The sequence below is a fragment of the Neovison vison genome, chromosome 13 (assembly GCF_020171115.1).
Source record: "Neovison vison isolate M4711 chromosome 13, ASM_NN_V1, whole genome shotgun sequence".
Lineage (NCBI taxonomy): Eukaryota > Metazoa > Chordata > Mammalia > Carnivora > Mustelidae > Neogale > Neogale vison.
Genome location: NC_058103.1, coordinates 72,469,564 through 72,489,806, shown reverse-complemented (window position 1 = coordinate 72,489,806; position 20,243 = coordinate 72,469,564). Strand labels below are relative to the sequence as shown.

The 20,243-nt window shown below is 51.9% G+C and overlaps 2 protein-coding genes across 2 annotated transcripts; both read left to right on the top strand.

Moving 5' to 3' along the window:
- Positions 1–19: 19 nt before the first annotated feature.
- Positions 20–5,381, top strand: IRF9 (interferon regulatory factor 9). The gene is made up of 9 exons (XM_044232245.1): positions 20–554; positions 1,336–1,516; positions 1,828–2,014; positions 2,497–2,627; positions 2,710–2,794; positions 2,897–2,971; positions 3,588–3,929; positions 4,862–4,983; positions 5,154–5,381. The coding sequence occupies exons 2-9, from the start codon at positions 1,337–1,339 to the stop codon at positions 5,280–5,282; spliced, it is 1,251 nt and encodes a 416-aa protein (XP_044088180.1). The 5' UTR covers positions 20–554; position 1,336; the 3' UTR covers positions 5,283–5,381.
- A 7,999-nt stretch (positions 5,382–13,380) lies between these two features.
- Positions 13,381–20,221, top strand: REC8 (REC8 meiotic recombination protein). Its single transcript, XM_044230098.1, has 19 exons — positions 13,381–14,877; positions 14,950–15,018; positions 15,142–15,284; positions 15,379–15,454; positions 15,564–15,684; positions 16,516–16,600; positions 16,950–17,029; positions 17,271–17,403; positions 17,490–17,562; positions 17,645–17,730; positions 17,883–17,932; positions 18,261–18,407; positions 18,727–18,793; positions 18,890–19,038; positions 19,206–19,254; positions 19,485–19,551; positions 19,651–19,782; positions 19,863–19,969; positions 20,075–20,221. Exons 1-19 carry the CDS (start codon positions 14,822–14,824, stop codon positions 20,164–20,166), a joined length of 1,782 nt encoding a protein of 593 aa, XP_044086033.1. The 5' UTR covers positions 13,381–14,821; the 3' UTR covers positions 20,167–20,221.
- Positions 20,222–20,243: the final 22 nt, after the last annotated feature.

Here is a 20,243-nt window from a genome sequence, read left to right as displayed (position 1 = left end):
TGCTGCAAGGGTCGCTTGCAGCCCACCGCCTGACCCTCCTTGGACTCCGGGCCGGGAAGGAATTAACACCTTGAATGGCCAAGGAGGCCCTCCCCAGTCAGGCACCCTGCCTGGGCTTTCTCCTCTGCAGCCTCCTTTGTTCCTTCATCCAATTCGACTGGTATCTGAGGTCACCTACTAGGCACCAGGCAGGCATGAGGAGGGAAACGTAGAAGCGTGGGTGGTATAGAGCCAGCCAGAGGCCTCAGCCAGACTCCAGTGGCGTAGAGATCAGGGAGTAGCTAAGGGGGTGGGAAGGTATGGAAATTAGCCTGAGCGGGGAGGGGCCCTGCGGTGTTCCAACAGTGAAGTCCTCAGATGCTTGCTGCCTCCTGGTGGCACACGGTTGCCCTGCAGCTTGGACCACGTGATTTCTGAGAAGCGGCCCTGCCTGGAGGAGAACTGAAACTTAGGGTGGGGACTGTAGGAAGGGGCGGAGAAATCAGGACTCTTCCTGTACGGCTGCTGAGTCGAGGGCAGCTAGCTGCATCCTGGGACCCCAGCGAGCCGCGCAGGTAAGATGGGAGAGTGGACGCCAGCCTGGTCTAGAGCTGGAAGGCCGGGCCGGATCGGAGGCGGGAGGTGGGGGGCAGGGGCTCCTGGGGCCCCTGCGCGGAACAGGACTGTACAAATGGCCTGTGAAATGGAACGCGGGGCGGTTTGGCCTGAGTGAGAGACTGACCTGGGGCCAGTGTTCCCAGCTCTAGAGGCAAAGACAGGAGACCCTGTCTTTGCTAGGTTGTTGAGAGAATTCTCAACCCGGGATGGAAGTGAGCGGCCCCTGTTTGTTTTCTTGCCTTCTGGCCCTGCCCACTTCCGCCGAAGCCTTGCCCCACCTACCCCAGAGGCTAGCAGAGGGGAAGGGTTGGTGGGGTCAACTTAGGTTATGGGGGTGGCGGGTGAGGGATCGATGGGGTTATCTCAGAAGCCGGAACTACCTCTGCTGATGCTTGGGTAGAGACCAGGCCTCTTCCCGTTAGCCACACCGAGGGAGTTCTCTGCAGGCAGCCGATTCCTCAAAAGTCTTAAAACTAAGATCAACGCCTAAGATTTCCTTCCAGATGTCATAGCTTGAGATGTTAAAAGGGATGTATTTTCTTTATCATTACTAGTGAAGGGAGAAACGACACAATTTGGCCGCAGAATTTCGAGCAAGGTCTACAGACAATAGATGAATGGGATCCCTGAGGGCCCTGAGGGCCCTTGCAGGAACCAATCCCATTTGTGAGGACCTTGGCAGATGTGTCCTCCAACGGCGTCGGTTCCACTGATGCTGCCTGCGACTCTTGTCCCCAGGATGGCATCAGGCAGGGCACGCTGCACCCGAAAGCTGCGGAACTGGGTGGTAGAGCAAGTGGAGAGCGGGCAGTTCCCCGGGGTGTGCTGGGAGGATGCCGCCAAGACCATGTTCCGGATCCCCTGGAAGCACGCGGGCAAGCAGGACTTCCGGGAGGACCAGGACGCCGCTTTCTTCAAGGTGAAAGTGCTTAGAAACTAGCCCCCCGCCCCCCAAGGGTGGCCTGTACACCGAAACTCCCACCTTCCAGGGCTTGTGTTGGCCTGGGTTGCAGAGAAAGGGGAGGTGGGAGGGTAGAACCAGCAGAGTGGACACAATCCGATACAAAGTGAAAGCGCAGAAGCTGTGAAGGATTTGGAGGCAACATAAACCTGAGCACTGGCTCTTCTGTGCATGTGCTCAGGCGGTGCATCCCCAAAGTCACTGCCCCCCTCTACCGGGGAGTGGGGTGTGTGATATGCTGCCTCTGCTTTACTTCCTGTGTCTTGAAGGCATGGGCGATGTTTAAGGGGAAGTACAAGGAAGGGGACACAGAAGGCCCTGCCATCTGGAAGACACGTCTGCGCTGTGCCCTCAACAAGAGTCCTGAATTTGAGGAGGTTCCTGAGAGCGGCCACAGGGATGGCGCTGAGCCCTACAAGGTGTACCGGCTGCTGCCACCATCAGGGACCTGTCCCGGTGGGTGTCCCCTTGTGTCCCCTTGCACTGCCACTTCTAGAAACAGCAGACTGTGGACTAGGGGAGGATGGAGATGGGAGCCTTCTGGGAGGGTGCTGGGCCTCTCTGCGGGTTCCTCACTTAGAGTCCTGCCTGTCTCTGTACTTGGGAGCTATTGCCCGGGTTCCCCTGCCTGGTCCTCCCCATCCTTTCACTGCCTCCTGTCCTGCTCTCTGTCCCCAGTTAAGACTCTGACCCTTGGGGCACCTGGGTGGCTCAGTGGGTTAAGCCTCTGCCTTCGGCTCAGATCATGATCTCAGGGTCCTGGGATCAAGTCCTGCGTTGGGCTCTCTGCTCAGCAGGGAGCCTGCTTCCCCCTCTTTCTCTCTGCCTGCAGCTCTACTTGTGACTTCTCTCTCTGTCAAATAAATAAATAAAATCTTTAACAAAAAAAAAATTGAAAAGACTCTGACATTTGTCTCCCCCTCCACAATATTCCACAGCCCAGCCAGGGACCCAGAAGTCACCATCAAAGCGATGTCACAGTTCTGTGTCCTCTGAGAAGGAAGAGGAGGAGGGCACCACAAAGAACTGTATGCTCAGTCCCTCCTGGCTTGAGGACCCCCTCAGAAATGTAAGCACTGGGGAGGAAATGGGGGAGGGTCAGGACAGTAATTAGGTGAGAGGTGGGCCAACAATAGACACTGTGTCTGCAGGAGGAGGTGGGGGCCAATGGGGGAACAGGCCATTCAAACTTTGGGAGCAGCAGCAGCAGCAGCAACAGCCCTGAGCCTCAGGAAGGTACCACCTCCCCTGCCTCTGTTTGTCACCCCCATGCCACAGCCTCTGGCCCAAGGACTCTCCATTCCCATCCTGAACCATATGCCTCTGTTTTCCTGATAGGTGCGGACACAACTGAAGGCGCCCCTTTCCAAGGAGATCAGGTGTCATTGGAGTTTCTGCCTCCTCCAGACTCAGGTGTGTGGCGTTTCTGACTCATCCCTGCTCCTTGTCTCCCCAGCTTGTCTCCCGGGAGTCATGCATGTATTACTGTATCTGTCGGGGCTTGTAGCAAACTGGGCCCCCCTTACCCCGACAGAGGCACTGGTTTCTAGGCAGTACACCAGGCCAGACTCCAGACTCCAAACAACTCAGCTCTCAAAGTACCCCCTATGCACTCTGTTCCTTGGAAATCCACTTTGAGACATGAATTCCCATGGGTCAAGCAGAGCCCCTGGGACCTTCGTACAAACTGTAAGACCCTGGGCATTAAGCCCTGAGTCCTCTGGGCATTTGTGTATCAACTCCCCTCCTGAGTGATGGGAAAGTCTGGCAGGAAGCTCCTTGGCTGGTGGGGCTGGCAAGAGGGCGGATAAGGAGGAAGATGCCTCCTCTAACCTCAGAAGGGGCAGGCAGGGCCCCAGCCCACACTTGGTTTCCCTCTCTGGACCTCATATTTCTCACCCACAAGATGAGGATGTGGGATTTGCAAGGAGCCCTTCCTGGTCCCCTCAGGCCCTGGTGCTGACCAGGCAGACCCCAAGGGTGAAGGCCAGGTGCAGGCCAGGTGCAGCTGGTGGTTCTTTGTCCGCAGACTACTCTCTGCTGCTCACCTTCATCTATGGCGGGCGTGTGGTGGGAGAAGCCCAGGTGCAGAGCCTGGACTGCCGCCTGGTGGCTGAGCCCTCAGGCTCCCAGTGCGGAATGGAGCAGGTGGTCTTTCCCAAGCCTGACCCAAGGGAGCCTACTCAGCGCCTGCTGAGCCAGATCGAGAGGGGAGTCCTGGTAGCCAGCAACTCCCGGGGCCTCTTCGTGCAGCGCCTCTGCCCTATCCCTGTCTCCTGGAACGCGCCCCAGGCACCGCCCGGTCCAGGCCCACATCTGCTGCCCAGCAATGAGTGCGTGGAGCTCTTCCGAACCACCTACTTCTGCAGAGGTAAGGCTGTTCCAGCTGAGCGGAGCCCCTGCCCTTGCCCCTTAGTTCCCCTCTACTCGACCTGGTAGGCTCTGCCACCACCCTGTTTCCTCTAGCAGATCCTTCCTTATAGCTCATGCATGGCATCCTGTACTTGCACAGTGCACAGCCTGGGGGCCTGTGTGCTCAGCCCTGGCAGCTGCCTGGCAGCTGCCCTTCCCCAGCCCAGGCCTCGGAAGATAAGGCAGAGGTGGAGCTGAGCAGGCAAGTCCCATCTTGGGGACTGCCCCCCGCATGGCACCTGACAGTAATGGAAAGGTGTGTTCCCAGACCTTCCATGGCATCCATACGTGCATACACACCATTGACACCTTTGGGAGAGCTGGTGCACATTACCCACACCAGCCCTGCTACACCCTAGGCAGCAGCCCTGATTGGCCTTCTCCCATCCACTCCTGCAGTTCCACTTCCTGCCTCCATTCATCTCTGAATCTGAAATCTGACCTTAGGAGTAGGGGCCAGAAGTACAGGGGATGCAGGGCAGGAGCGTGCCAGGGCCATGGGTGTCCTTGGTAGCGGGGTTATGAGCAGGCGACAGAGAGGGGAGCCCCTGTGTGGTAGCAGCCCAGGCTGCTGCTATGAGGACTCTAAGCTCTTATAGCAGAGAGCTTTGCAGGCTGTATTAAAAACCAGTTACCTCCAAACACTTCTTACTTGGAGAAGGGGCACCCTTTCCTATCTGCATATGGGTGAATAGCAGCAGAGTTGCTGGCATTTCTCCTGGTGTGAGGAAACAGCCTCATGACCCTGCAGCTCCTGTTCTAGCCCTGATTTCCATTCGGCCCTGCAGTCACCGCTCTTTCTCCAGGATGGGCCCTCTCTATTCCCTTCCTGTCTGTGGCCTCTCTCTTCTCTTTCTTGCTTCCAACCCTTGACCCTTTCTCTTTCATCAGACTTGGCCAGGTACTTCCAGGGCCTCGGGCCCCCACCCAAGTTCCAGGTGACACTGAATTTCTGGGAGGAGAGCCCCAGCCCCAGCCATACCCCAAACCCAAAGAGTCTTATCACAGTGCAGGTGAGTTCAGAGGAGGGGGAGACCAAGCCTGCCTGTGTGGGTGGGGTGGGGTGGGGTGGGGGTGGGATGTTCAAGGAGAAGCAGGGTCCTCTGGAGGGAAAGGTGCTCCTAAGGTAGTGTCTTCCCCAGCTGTGCTCATGACCATCTCTTCCCCACCTTTTCTGGCACAGATGGAGCAGGCCTTTGCCCGACATTTGCTGGAGGAGACTCCAGAGGAACAGGCAGCCTCTCTGTACCTGCTGCAGAGCCTGGGGGCCCCACTTTCCTCCTTGCCTCTCTCTTCCTCCTATCTCCTTTGAAGGAGACTCATTCTCCACACCGTTGACCTGCCTCCCTCGTGCTAATTCTCAGTGGTTGCCTCTGATGGATACATCCTTGAACTGCCGAGGTACCTGGCTGGTAGAGAACTCAGCAGTGATTTTTATCCACCCCACCACTTTTTCTTTCTTTCTTTCTTTCTTTTTCTTTTTTTTTTTTTTTTTTTTGATTTTGATTTTGAGATACGCCTTCTTTCATCTCTGAGGAACTAACGTGGAAAAGTCCAAATGGTGTGAACTCAGGGTACCTTTCCTCTTCCCCCACCCCTAAAGCTAAGCACTTTATATTATCTTCTTAGATCTTCACTAGGGGGTTTAAAATAAAACTTTATTGAAAGAGGAGTCAGTATGTGCTTTGTTGGGATGAAAAGGTAGCAGGGGTGACCGGGAAGTGCTAAAGACGTAATTTGAAAAAAAAAAAAAAAAAAAAGACGTAATTTGAGAGTGAGGTACTTGGATTCTCCTCCCGCTGATCTCTCTGGGCCCCTTTCCTCTCCTCCAACTGAGGTTCTGGCTAGGAAGCTGTCTTTGCTCTGTGGGTTCTGGGCCCCGGGAGAGGATCAAGGTTAGCCACCAAGAAGAACACAGCCCACAGCGGCTGTTGCCACCAGCTTCACTTGGAAAAATCTGGGTTCCGCTGATCTTGGCTAGAGGTCTCTGATTTGGGGGGACTCCAGGCAGGAGGTCTAAATGAACAGGAGAACTTGAGGTTGCTGCCAAACTATGGGCTAAAGACCCTGGGGCCTAGGAAGGGAGGGGGAACCAAAGGAGGTGCTGAGGGGAATCAGAGGGCTCCTGAGCCCCCTCAGCGGAGGGAGACCAGGCCCCAGTGCCTCTTCTTCCAGCACATGGGACACTGTCACCCGACAGGGACCCCCAACCTGGTTTCCTTGCCCTACCTAAGCCCCACAAAAGACCATCTGGCCTAGACTGCCATGTCACCAACAACTATTGGCTGAGATCTGAGAGCTCCAAATCATTTGACACTCCTCTCTCTTACGCCTGTGTTTCTTTTGCCACCGAACTAAAAGTTCTCCCTTCACAGGCCACTTGTCATCCTACCTCTCCAGTCAAACGTCCAGCAGACCAGTTCAGACCTAAGCCACCACTTAGCTGATGCCACAGCCTGCAGCTTCCCCCTTCTGCAGGGGACACCAGCTTAGAGGAGGGGGGCCTCCCAGATCAGGCTCTTCCCTCTCACACTGCTCTTAGAAGCCTCCCATGGCTCAACTACATGATCAAAGCCCAGCACACCTAGATCCTCAAGGATCTTCTTGCTGTTGCATTTGACAAACTTCAGTGCTGCCTTCGAGCCTTGCTGCCTCCCTGGACTTTCCTCCTCTTCAGTCTTGCCCATTCCATTCCAGTATAAAGAACGCACAGCGTTAAATTAGTTTTCACGTATGCAATTTTTTATCCATTTATCAGTGGATACCTGGGCTGCTTTCATAGTTTGGCTATTGCAGATAATGCTATAAACATAAGGGTACACATATCCTTTTGAATTAGTGCTTACATATTCTTTGGGTAAATACCCTGTAGTGGAATTACCGGATCATATGTAGTTCTATTTTTATTACTTTCAAAGATTTTATTTGAGAGAGAGAAAGTGAGCTCAAGCAGGGGGAAGCGGTAGAGGGAGAAGCAGACTCCCTACTGAGCAGGGATCCTGATGTGGGGCTCTATCCCAAGACCCTGACAGCCGCTTAACCCACTGAACCATCCAGGTGCCCCAGTAGTTCTATTTTTAATTTATTAAGGAACCTCCATAGTGTTGTCTGCAATGGCTGCACTGGTTTGCATTCCCACGCACAGTGCACAGGCTTCATTTTTCTCCACATCCTCTCCAACACCTGTTGGTTTCTTGTGTTTTTTATTTTTAGCCAGTCTGAGAGGTGTGAGGTGGTAACTCATTGTGGTTTTGAGTTGCATTTCCCTGGTGATGTGATATTGAGCATTTCTTCATATATCTGTTGACCATCTGGATGTCTTCTTTGCAGAAGACATGTCTTCTGCCCATTTTTTAATTGAACAATTTGGGGGTTTTTTGGTGTTGAGTTGCATACATTCTTTATATATTTTAGATACTAACACTTTATGAGATATGTCATTCACAGATATTTTCTCCCATTCATTAGGTTGCCTTTTAGTTTTGTTGATGGTTTCCTTGCTGTGCAGAAGCTTTTTATTTTGATGTAGTCCCAGTAGCTTATTTTTGCTTTTGTTTCCCTTGCCTCAGAAGACATAGCTAGAAAAATGGTATAGCTGATGTCAGAGAAATTATTGCCTGTGCTCTCTTCTAAGATTTTTATGGTTTTAAGCCTCACATTTTGGTCCTTGATATTTGTTCAGTTTATTTTTATATATGGTATAAGAAAGTGGTCCAGATGCGTTCTTTTGCATGTTGCTGTCTAGTTTTCCCACCATCATTTGTTGAAGAGACCATGTTTTTCCCATTGCATATTCTTGCCTCCTTTGTTGATGATTCATTGACCATATAATTATGGGTTTATTGCTGGGCTCTCTTTTCTGTTCCATTGGTCAATATGTCTATTTTTAAAAATATTTATTTTAGAGAGTGAGCAAGCATAAGTGGGAGGGCAGAGGGAGAGGGAGAGAGACTCTGAAGCAGACCCTCCACTGATCGCAGAGCCAGACATGGGACTCAGTCACAGGACCCTGAGATCATGACCTGAGCCAGAATCCAGAATCGGACGCTATACCAACTGCACCACACAGGCACCCCGTTACTTGTCTGTTTTTATGCCAGTTCCAAACAGTTTTGATATCTACAGCTTTGTAATATAACTTGAAGTCTGGATTCTTTTTTTTTTTTTTTTTAGATTTTATTTATTTATTTGACAGAGATCACAAGTAGGCAAAGAGGGAGGCAGAAAGAGAGGGGGGTGGGAAGCAGGCTCCCTGTTGAGCAGAGATCCCGATGCAGGGCTCAATCCCAGGACCCTGGGATCATGACTTGAACTGAAGGCAGAGGCTTTAACCCACTGAACCACCCAGGTGCCCCGAAGTCTGGAATTATGATGTCTCTAGCTTTGCTTTTCTTTTTCAGGATTGCTTTGGCTATTCGAGTTCTTTTGTGGTTGCATACAAATTTTAGGATTGTTTGTTCTAGTTCTTTGAAAAATATTGTTGCTATTTTGATAGGGATTGCATTAAATCTGTAGACTGGTTTGGGTAGTACAGACTTTTTAACAATATTTGTTCATCCAGTTCATGAGCATGGAATGTCTTTCCATTTCTTCGTGTAATATTCAGTTTCTTTCATCAGTGTTTTATAGTTTAGAATACATATCTTTTCCTCTTTGATTAGGTTTATTCTTGGGTATTTTATTACTTCGGGTACAATTGTAAGTGGGATTGTTTTCTTAATTTCTCTTTCTGCTGCTTTGTAATTAGTGCACAGAAATGCAATGGATTTCTGTACATTGATTTTGTATTCTGTGACCTTACTGAATTCATTGGTAGTTCTAGTAGTTTCCTGGAGTTTTTAGGGTTTTATATATATACTATCATGTAATCTGCAAATAGTGAAAATTTTACTTCTTCCTTACCAATTTGGATGCCTTTTATTCCTTTTTCTTGTCTGATTGCAGTGGCTAAGACTTCCAGTACGATGTTGAATAAAAGTTGTGAGAGTGGACATCCTTACCTAGTTCCTGACCTTAGGGAAAAAGCTTTCAGTTTTTCCCCATTGAGCATGCTGTTAACTGTGGGTTTTTCATATATGGCCTTTATATGTTGTGGTATTTTCCCTCTATACCTATGTTGTTGAGGGTTTTTATCATGAGTCAATGTACTTTGTCAAATGTTTTTTCTGTGCTTATTCAACGATCATGTTTTTTATCCTTTCTCTTATTGATATGACATATCATGATAGATTTGCAAATATTGAACCACCCTTGCAACCCAGAAATGAATCCCACTTTACCATGATGAATAATTTCTTTAGTTAGATTAAGTTTGCTTGTATTTTGTTGAGGACTACTTTTGCATCTCTATTCATCAGAACTACTGGCCTATAGTTTTCTTTTTATTTAGTGTCTTTGTCAGGTTTTGATATCAGGGTGAAGCTGGCCTCATACAATGAATTTGGAAGCATTCCTTCCTCTTCTACTTCTTTTTTTTTTTAACTTTATTTATTTATTTTTAAAGATTTTATTTATTTATTTGAGAGAGCGACCACAAGTAGGCAGAGAGGCAGACAGAGAAGAAGGGAAGCAGACCCCCTGCTGAGCAGAGAGCCCGATGCGGGACTCAATCCCAGGACCCCGAGATCATGACCCGAGCCAAAGGTAGCGGCCTAACCCACTGAGCCACCCAGGCGCCTTTTTTTTTTTTTTTTTAAGATTTTATTTACTTATTTGACAGAGGAAGAAAACAAGCAGGGGAGCAGAAGAGGGAGAAGCAGGCTTCCCACTGAGGAGGGAGCCCAACGTGGGGGTTAATCCAGGACTCTGGGATCATGACCTGAGCCAAAGGCAGACACTTAACTGACTGAGCCACTCAGGCATCTCTGTTTTTTGGAATACTTTGAAAGAATAGGAATTAACTTCTTTTTAAATGTTTGGTAGAATTCACCTGTAGAGCATCCAGTCCTGGACTTTTGTTTGTTGACAGTTTTTTGATTACTGATTCAATTTCATTGCTGGTAATAAGTCTGTTCATATTTCTATTTCTCTCTGATTCAGTTGTGTCTCCAGGAATTTACCCATATCTTCTGGATTGTCCAATTTGTTGGTATATAATTTTTCATAATATTCTTTGATAATTTTTTGTATTTTTGTGGTGTTGGTTACTTTCCCTTTTTCATTTCCAATTTTATTTAAGTCCTCTTTTTTTTAAATAAGTCTAGCTAAAGATTTATCAATTTTGTTGACCTTTTCAAAGAACCAGCTCCTAGTTTTATTGATCTATACTTTTTAAAAATTTTTATTTACTTACTTGACAGAGAGGGAAATATCGCAAGTAGGCGGGAGGGGAACCGGCTCTCTGCCGAGCAGAGAGCCCCACACAGGGCTCGATCCCAGGACCCTGAGATCATGACCTGAGCTGAAGGCAGAGGCTTAACCCACTGAGCCACCCAGGCGCCCCTATCTATCCTTTTTTAATTTTTTTTTTTTAAAGATTTTATTTATTTATTCGAGAGAGAGAGACAGTGAGAGAGAGCATGAGCGAGGAGAAGGTCAGAGAGCGAAGCAGACTCCCCATGGAGCTGGGAGCCCGATGTGGGACTCGATCCCGGGACTCCAGGATCACGCCCTGAGCCGAAGGCAGTCGTCCAACCAACTGAGCCACCCAGGCGTCCCTATCCTTTTTTTAATTTAATTTTTACTATTTCATTTATTTCTGCTCTGATCTTTATTATTTCCTTCTTTCCTTCTATTGGTTTGGGGGTTTGTTCTTCTTTTTTTAGCTCTAGCTTTAGGTATAAGGTTTATTTGAGATTTTTCATGCTTTTTGAAGTAGGCCTGTACTGCTAGAAGTCTCCTTCGACCTGCTTTTGTTGCATCCCAACAATTTTGGACCATTGTGAGTTTTTTGTTTTTTGTTTTTTTAGAATATTTATTTGTGGGAAAGAGAGAGGGAGCACAAGCAGAGGAAGCAGCAGGCAGAGGGAGAAGTAGGTTCCCCAGTGAGCAAGGAGCCCAGTGCACAGGGCTTGATCCCAGGACTCTGAGATCATGGCCTGAGCTGAAAGCAGATGCTTAACTGGCTGAGCCACTTAGGTATCCCTGGACCATTGTGTGTCTTAATTTTCATTTGTCTCTATGTATTTTTTGATATCCTTTTTGATTTCTTGGTTGACCCATTCATTGTTTAGTAGCATGTTATTTAATCTCCATATATTTGTGATCTTTCCAGATTTTTTTCTTATGGTTGATTTCTAGTTGCACAGTATTGTGGTTAAAAAAGATGCATGGGGGGTACCTGGGTGGCTCAGTGGGTTGGGCCTCCACCTTCGGCTTGGGTCATGATCTCGGGGTCCTAGGATCAGGCCCCGCATCTGGCTCCCTGCTCAGCAGTGAGCCTGCTTCCCCCTCTCTCTGCCTGCCTCTCTGCCCACTTGTGATCTCTCTCTCTGTCAAATAAATAAATAAAATCTTAAAAAAAAAAAAAAAGATGCATGGTGGGACTTAGATACTTTTGAGTTTGTTGAGGCTTGTTTTGTGGTCTAATATGTAATGTATTCTGGAGAATGTTCCATGTGCACTTGAAAAGAATGTGTATTCTGCTGTTTTAGGATGGAATGTTCTGAATATATCTGTTAAATCCATCTGGTCCAATGTGTCATTCAAAGCCACTGTTTCCATATTGACTTTCTGTTTAGATGATCTGTCCATTGGTGTAAGTGAGGGCTAAACTCCCCTTCTTGTACTGGATTACTATTGATGACTTCCTTTATGTTTGTTATTAACTGCTTTATGTATTTGGGTGCTCCCATATTGGGTGCATAAATACAATTGTTTTATCTTCTTGTTGGATTGTTGCATTTATGATTATATAGTATCCTCTTCCATTTTCTGTCACATCCCATATCCAGTTCGTCAGCAGAGTTCATTGTTATTCCTTCAGAATCTATCCAGAATCTGACCAGTTTTCTCTGCTTCCACGACTAACACTTTGGAATAACCTACTGTCATCTCTCACATCTCTTTCTGTTTCCATCTACATCTTTTCTACTTTCACTATTCTCTTAACACAGTAGAGATCCTCTTTTTTTTTTTTTTTAAAGACTTTATTTATTTTATTTGACAGAGATTACAAGTAGACAGAGAGGCAGGCAGAGAGAGAGAGAGGAGGAAGCAGGCTTCCTGCTGAGCAGAGAGCCCGATGCGGGGCTCGATCCCAGGACCCTGGGATCATGACCTGAGCTGAAGGCAGAGGCTTTAACCCACTGAGCCAGCCAGGCGCCCCAGAAGAGAACCTCTTAATGCATAAATCTCATGTCATTCCTCTGCTCAAAACCCCCCATTGGCTCTTGACTCATTCAGAGTAAAAGCCCAAATCCTTACAGTGGCCTCCACAGTCTTTGTGATATGGCTCCTATCCTCCTCTAACCTCACCCCTTACGATTCTAGCTCCAGGCTCCTTGAACCCATCACATTTCTGCCTCAGGACCTTTGCACTTGCTGGTTCTTTTCCTTCAGGTAGATGCATCTTTTTCCTTCAGGTAGATGCATTTTGTCTCTGCTCTTCAGAGAAGGCTTCCCTGAGCACCTACCTAGACAGCAGTTCTTACTACCCTCTGTTCTCCTATGCTGCCTCATTGTTCTCATGGCACTGATCACCACTTAACATATTTCTATTTGTCTATGTACTTAGCATCTCTCCTTCCCTACTCCATGAGAACAAGGACTTGTTTTGTTCATTGCTCTATCTTCAGTGCCTAGAAAAGTACATGGCACATAGTAGGCATTTCATAAATTCTTGTTGAATGGAGGGATAGATGAACAAATTACTGTTATCGTCTACACTACTTAAGGATAGATGCCCCCACTTTGCATCTACCCTTAAGGTAGATGCATCTACCTTTGTTCCCCAGTGTGAACTTATAAGCAGTGACAACATACGCGATTGAAACAATTTGTATTATGTAGAAACTCATTTAGCCAAGCACAGTGGAATAGGTACTAGAAACGCTGAAATTCAAGAGAGCAGAGTTCCCAACCAGCCTGTCATTTGGGAGCTTTGTGTTCTGGGAAGAACTGTCATGTGGGCCTCTCTGTTTTCTCATCTGTAAAAGCAAGTGCTGTAAAGCTTACAAGGACTAGATTTTGAAATCTCTGTCAGACTCTGTCACAGACTTGACTGTCTGTGGTTGTAAATTTGGGGTAATTGCATATTCATTTGACAGATGTTTCCTGTGCTAGTTTCCAGGAACTAGTTGAAAAAGAAAAAGAAAAAAATATATCCTTTTTTTTTTTTTAAGATTTTATTTATTTGACGGAGAGGAAGAGAGGGAGCACAAGTAGGGGGAGTGGGAGAGGGAGAAGCAGGCTTCCCACTGAGCAGGGAGCCCGATGTGGGACTCCATCCCAGGACCCTGGGATCATGACCTGAGCCAAAGGCAGCTGCTTAACAACTGAGCCACCCAGGCACCACCAAGGCGCCCCTACCCCCCACAAAAAGAGATCTTAATGTCAAGAGCTCATAGACTGAAGGAACAAAGTAAAATAGGGTCAACTCAGCGCCAGTAAGTGCTGAGTGTTAGAGGCAGAAGCTGGCCCTGGGGTCGAGGCTGGAAAGGGCATTTTAAGCCAAACCCAGGGGGGCATACAATGGCAGGAGGCGGGAAAACAAAGAATTTTTTGGGCCAGATGGCTTTTGTATGGGGAGATGTATGCCTTGCATCCCACAAAGCTGAGGTCTGTTTCAGCCAGGAGAACATTCACTACTGGAAAACAGCCAGAGGGGGCATGCCCACAGCCCAAGTTGTCCAAGTTTGGGAAATGACTGAGCATGTTTCCTGTAAGATCTGACTTCTTCCTCATCCATCTGCGGTGTCCCCGAGGCCACCTCACACCGTCTCCACCTGCCCAGCTGAGGACAAGCCCAAGGCTGGACACAGAGGCAAACCAGTCTTTGCTACTTGGTGGGTTTCAGGAGAAAGGGCAAGGTCTAACCTCAGGTCAGGCGCCCGGAATGGGGCAGAGCCCTTGCCCTGGGCATGACCCGACCTTCTCTAGTGGTCGAAATGGCCTAGTTACCAAGCTTGCTGCGGGAGCGAGGTTGGGACTGGCCCCTCGCTCATTGGTCGGCAGAGAAGTGCCACCGAGAACCCTTGTTATCAGAGGCTAGAAAGAGATCCCATTGGTCAGGACACATCATAATGGCCCCCCCGCAGCACGCAGGGTTCTTCTGATTGGTTCGTTGTCTGCCTCCGGAGACACCTGTTGCCTAGACCCCAGGCAGGCTACTTGGTGCCCTGAAACCGAGCGCTCCCAAGCCCAGTCTTGTTCCCCATTGGCTGCTGTGGGGGCCGCCGCCATCTAATGACGAGGGAGGCGCCGAGTCCCGGAGCGCGCGCGCCCCCTGCGGCGGGATCTAGGGCCGCGGGGACTGCAGGTGCGTAAGCTGAGTGCAAGGCCCAGGAGCCCGGCACCCCTGCAGAGGACCCCGTTCTCTCTCGGGACCTGGCCTAGGACCCAGCCCCGGCCTGCGCTTGGGGAGCTCTGCCTCTCCAACCTGGAACCCGACCCGGAAGGCCTCAGTAAGTTCGAAGCAGCCACGCGGCGTGGGAACCCACTCGCAGCGGCAGAGAGGGGCCTCCCGACTGCTGTGAGTGCGGTCCGCGCCTCCGTTTACTTCTCGCCCTAATTGTTGACCTACACCTGAGTGTTTATCCGCTCCTTTACCGGGCGTTTTGGGGCTGCCCTGGCGGCTGGCTCTCCAAGCCCTTTGCCCCGACGGCGGTGTTTGGAAGCCCAGTGCCACAAAGAATTCGGATTGAGACCCCAGCGGAGGAGTGGTGGGGACAAGGGTGAAAGCCCGGTGGGACAATGTTCTACTATCCCAACGTGCTTCAGCGCCACACTGGCTGCTTCGCCACCATCTGGTAAGGCCTGGGCTGTGCGCGCTGGGAGGGACACCCAGGGGCCCCAGGCCTGACACCCCCCACCCCTTCCAGGCTGGCAGCGACTCGTGGCAGCCGGTTGGTGAAGCGCGAGTACCTGAAGGTGAACGTGGTGAAGACCTGGTAAGGCTGGGAAAGGGGAGAAGCGGGCAGGTGAGTGGGCAGGAGAGGTGGTGCTGGATGGGTGCGCCAGGCTGCGGGGCTGGGCCTTGGAGCAGTGGTGATCGGGGCACGTTGTCCCCCCAGTGAGGAGATCCTCAATTACGTGCTGGTACGAGTTCAGCCCCCGCTGCCCGGCTTGCCCCGGCCGCGCTTCTCCCTCTATCTGTCAGCCCAGCTGCAGATCGGCGTGATCCGGGTCTATTCTCAGCAATGCCAGTACCTCGTAGGTAAGGCGGGCAAGGCTCAGATAAGGGGCAGAGTCGCCTGACCCTGCGGCAGCGAGGCGAGGCGTGCTCTCCACCTTGCCCTCCCTGCCTGCAGAGGACATCCAGCACATCCTGGAGCGCCTACACCGCGCGCAGCTGCAGATCCGCATGGATATGGTGGAGACTGAGCTGTAAGTGCCCCGGGGGACTGGACCACTCAGCCTTTGGTGGGGATCCTCCCTGCTGGGCGTCAGCCCTCTGCCTCAGTGCTGGACAGCTCACATTCTCTCTTGGTCTCAGACCCAGCCTACTGCTTCCTAACCGCCTGGCCATGATGGAGACCCTGGAATGTGCTCCAGACCCCTTTTTCGGGGTGATGTCTGTGGATCCCACACTTCCCAGCCCCTTCAGTATCCCTCAGGTAGGGCTCATTCCCCACAGATGCCCCAGACTGGCGAGCTGACAGTGCGGGAGGGGAGTGCTGTTCCTGTGTCTGACAGTGGGGCTCGGGAAGGGGGCCTGCCACAGCTCTCCCCTCCAGGAGTCTGTGCTGGGGGACTGTCATGACAGACCCCTTCAGACAAAGCAGCCCTTGTCCCAACTTCTCACCACACAGTTCCCACTGCCAAGGCTCTAAGCCAGGCCCTTAGCATCTCTTAGCCTTAGGTTTCTTTGCCCATGTCTCTCCCCCTATCCATGTCCTGACGTGTTTACAGCTTAAGACAATGCTACTTCCTTCTTTCAAAGCCACCTCTGGCTCCCCACTGCACACAGCCCTCCATGCCCCTAACAGTCGCCCTTGTTCTACACTAGTTAAGTCCCACATATCTTTAGCAGGCCTGGCTCCAGTGTTTACCCCTTTCTATGAGGCTTTATCTCTGGCCAGAGCCAAATGTTGATTTGGAACTGAGCACATTGCTAGTGTGCTTGTCTCACCCCTTGTGCTGACTTGCTGGGGTACTTTACACACTGGTCTTTCTGTTAGACCATAGGCTTCTTGAGATCTTTACCCCGCCCCAACACTTGACGTAAGGGTGCAGTGCTTCCTGCACAGAAAAATGGACAAAATCTAGATAGTGGGGGCAGGAATGGGAGGAAAAGAGAGCAGATGGTGACTGGGCTCACTGTGTGCTGGTGTCACAAAGCTGCGGCATGAAAAGGAATATTTTCATTTGCTGTCTGAATAAGGTTGTGGAGGTGGGAGAGCGGGCTGAGGATGAATCCTCCCTTTCATCCCCAATCCTCTCCAAAGATTCGACAGCTCCTAGAAGCTGCAACCCCAGAGAGAGAGCTTGAGGAGGCCCCGCCTGAAGTCCCCGTGGAGCCTAGGAAGCCTGGTGAGTAGAGAGCCTCTTTCTTGGGAGAGGCCTCAGAAGGCCCAAGAACTGAAGACCATCTTTGAGCTTCTCTTAAGAGCCAGGCCCTGTGAGGGGCATTCCATTTGTGTCACCTCATCTCTGCCTCACAAGAGTCCTATGAGATCAGAATTCTTATTGCCATTCTCCAGAGGAGAAAAATGAGGCCTATAGTGCTGGAGCAGCCTAGCCGGGGTCAGATTGCCCGTGACTGGCCAGGTTGACTGAACCTAGGTTGACTTGATTCCAGAGTCTGTGCTTTGGCCGCCTCACATGGCATGGGAAGCTGGAAAGCCGCAGAGGGGCTGATGTGACTTTCCTGCCTCTCCAGACAGGATCCTGGTCACTGTGGTGTCTCCAGAGGCCATCACCCTCCAGGAGGCAGAGCCCATCCGCATGCTGCAGATCGAGGTAAGCTGTCCCCTTCCAGAGAGTCTGAGGCCTGAGTCCTGCCTCTGGTGGCCCCGCCTGCCTCATGTTACCCTCCTGTTTGCCCGAGTCCTGCCTTCTCATCTCCATTCCAGCCCTCCCTGCGCCTGGCACTTCAGCGCACGGTGGGCCCCCTGCTGCCCACCTCTCAGACCCAGTCTCCTAGAGCCACTTGTCCTTTTCAGCAAGGGGATTGCATCCCCTCTTCTTACTCTCTTGCCAGGGTGAACAGGATCTCCCAGAGGTCAGCCACCGAGACCTGGACCTGCTGATTGCTGAGGAAGATGAAGCCATCCTGTTAGAGGAACGGCGAGGCAGGCCTCCCCGGGAGCGAAGGGCACGTCCGGCCCCAGAGGGTCAGTGCCCTGGCATGGGCATGCTGGGTCTGGGCAGTGCTCCTAGCTCCTCCTGTATGCTCTAAGCCCCAGTCTTCTCTTTGTAGAGTACAAGGAGGAGCCCCGGGCCCTGGAGGGGAAAATGGCAGTACCCTCGCTCTCACCTCCAGCTCTTGCACCGTAAGGGCAGGATCCCCGGGGCCAGGTAGGGGGCTGGTGCTGGGAGGGGTGAACTCATTTCTCCTGCCCATTTTCCCCTCAGGGTGGAAGAGGCAGCAGAGCCACTTCCAGTCCCGGCCCCTGAGGAGGTGAAGCCAGTAGGCTGGGAGCCTGAGGCTCTACTTACTGGTGAGTGCCATTGTGCCTGTGGCCTTCCTGGGGCTATGTGCACAGCTGCCACCACCCAGGGCCCTGTTGAAGGGAGGCCTTCTAGCTTCTGGCCTGGGCAACTGCTGGGACAAATGCCTGTGGCAGAGCCGTGACCTAGAGTGTCGTTGCAGAGGTGACCCCACCACCAGAGCTGCGTCTGCCAGCCCCACTCAGCCCAGAGGTTAGTAGTGCCCCTTCCAAGCTTTCTCCGCCTTTGTCCTCCTCTCCCAGAGCTGCTCATCTGTATTCAGATTCCCCAAGCCCTGGGCCACTGCTAGCCTATCTAGGATTTGTACAAATTGGTAGAAAGTGCCCTGTTCACTCTCCATTTTATTGAGCCTGCACTCCCCATATGGGCCCCCAATGTGAGGTCAGAGCTGTACCCAGAGGCCCTGCCCAAGCTCTTTCCCAGGGTGCCTCTGGAGTGGGGGCCCATTTGTAGCCCACCAAGGTGACAGGAAAAGGAGTAATGGGTAGTAGCCTTTGCCCTGCCTCCCCTCCCCATTCAGAAGCGGCAGCCTCCAGTGCCCCCATACCCTCGGAGTCCACCTGCTCGCCGCCGCCGCCGCCAGTTACTGTTCTGGGACAAGGAGACTCAGATCTCCCGGGAGAAATTCCAGGAACAACTGCAAACCAGAGCCCACTGCTGGGAGTGTGTGAGTGCAGCCCAGGCTCTACAGGTGATGGAGGGAGGCAGGGAGGGCTCAGGGCCATAGCTGCTGGGGAGGCACTGGAAACAATCCTCAAAGTGCATGTGTTCCAGGTTTACAGAGTCAACTCTCCTCGCTCCTTTGGTGACCCCACGGAGCACATGCCTGGGCACCACCTAGCAGTAGGCGGGGCAGGCAGGGGCCGGAGCCAGCATGGGGTATCAGAGGTCTTGGAACAAAGCTTTGCAAGGAAATGGAGAAGGGGCAGTGAGGAGGGGCTCCCTCCTAACTGGGCTTCTGGCCTCCCCCTACACCCCCCATGTAGCCAAAGGTGCAGCCTCCCGAGAGGACCATTAGGAGTCCTACGGAGCTATTCCGAACCCCAACTCATGGTAAGGAGTTGGCATGTGGGGCCTTCTGAACCCACAGTCCACTGTCTTGGTGTTCCTCACACCTCAGACCCCATCCCTGCCACCCCTCCCTCCCAGCTGGCTGGCTCCCCCCAGAACTGCTGGCTCTCTGGACCCACTGTGCCCAGCCACCCCCAGAAGCACTCAGGAGGAGGCCACCCCCGGAGCCTGAGGAGGAGGTGGCAGCTGAGGAGGAAAGGAGGATGGAAACTCTGAGTGATATTGAGGTAACTGCATCCCCTTCCTCCTCCTTTGGGAGTTCCCACAGGTTGCCTTCTGCCCACCCGAGCCAGTGGTGCCAGGTCCTGTCCTCAAGTGCAGGCCAAGACCGCGTCACCCTGCCCCAGGTGCTTCTGTGATCTCAGGGGCTTAGTTTTCATTCTCCCATCCGCAGGTCCCAAGGGAGGCCCAGGAGCCCAGCGGGCCCCTCATGCTATCTTCAGGTAGGCACCTGGAGAAGGGAGAGGGCCACCACCACAGCCACTGTCCCAGGGAATGGGTACCTTAACTGCGAACGGTTTTCACTAAAGAGAGCACTTAACAAAAGGGAGCCTAGATCTCTTCCTTCTTACAAGTCACTGCACAGCAGTCACATCTAGTGTGACCAGGGGTCCTCAAGGTCCCGACCACTCTGATCTAAGCAGACCCACTCAGGACCTTCCCCTCCCAACAGAGCTCTCTCTCGAAGCGGTGGAGGAAGAGAAGTCCCGCACCAGCCTCATCCCCCCAGAAGAACGCTGGTAAGCCACCAGTCCGGGGGAACTCAGGGTGGGGCCCTCATCCATGTCACAGCTGCCACCTCCCCTACTCCCTGGAAGGTGACTGCCGTGTTCTTCCAGGGCCTGGGCTGAGGCAGAACAGCCCGAGCCCCCTGTACTGCCTGTGGTGCCTGAGGTCCCGGAAGTGGCCCTGGAGCTGCCTTCAGTGCTGCCCCTGGAGCCTGAGCTGCTGTCGCTGGAGGCCCTGTACAGGTGCAGGGAAACACTACCAGAGGAGGGAGTGGGGCGGTGGGCAGGCTGGGACTCCAGCTGACCGTTACTGATCCCTACAGGGCCGTGGCCCAGGAGCTGCAGGCCAATAGGGAGCCTGATTTCGACAGCCTGGTGCCCCCACTCAGCCCCCGCCGGATGGCTGCCCGGGTATTCTATCTGCTCCTGGGTGAGTATGGGGACGTGTGGGCCCATGTGTGGGGTGAGGACACATAGGTCCGAAGGCTGCCGCAGGGATTCCCCCTGACTGGCCCCATCCTCTTCTCTTGACCAGTGCTGGCGGCACAGCAGATCCTCCGCCTCGAACAAGAGAAGCCATACGGGCGCTTCCTCATCCAGCTGGGGCCCCGCTTCCACTGTGCTTAGAACTGACAAAGCTGCCAGGAAACTGGCCACATTAAACCCGTCTTGCCTGCCTTGATTCTGAACTCTGTGTTTCCTGC

Excerpts from the sequence above, each read along its gene's own strand:
- IRF9 (XM_044232245.1), top strand. The coding sequence starts at position 1,337 with ATGGCATCAGGCAGGGCACGCTGCACCCGAAAGCTGCGGAACTGGGTG. Across the intron at positions 2,015-2,496 it reads ACCATCAGGGACCTGTCCCG|CCCAGCCAGGGACCCAGAAG; the intron begins GTGGGTGTCCCC and ends AATATTCCACAG. Across the intron at positions 3,930-4,861 it reads AACCACCTACTTCTGCAGAG|ACTTGGCCAGGTACTTCCAG; the intron begins GTAAGGCTGTTC and ends CTCTTTCATCAG.
- REC8 (XM_044230098.1), top strand. The coding sequence starts at position 14,822 with ATGTTCTACTATCCCAACGTGCTTCAGCGCCACACTGGCTGCTTCGCC. Across the intron at positions 17,731-17,882 it reads GCCTGAGGCTCTACTTACTG|AGGTGACCCCACCACCAGAG; the intron begins GTGAGTGCCATT and ends GTGTCGTTGCAG. Across the intron at positions 19,552-19,650 it reads ATCCCCCCAGAAGAACGCTG|GGCCTGGGCTGAGGCAGAAC; the intron begins GTAAGCCACCAG and ends GTGTTCTTCCAG.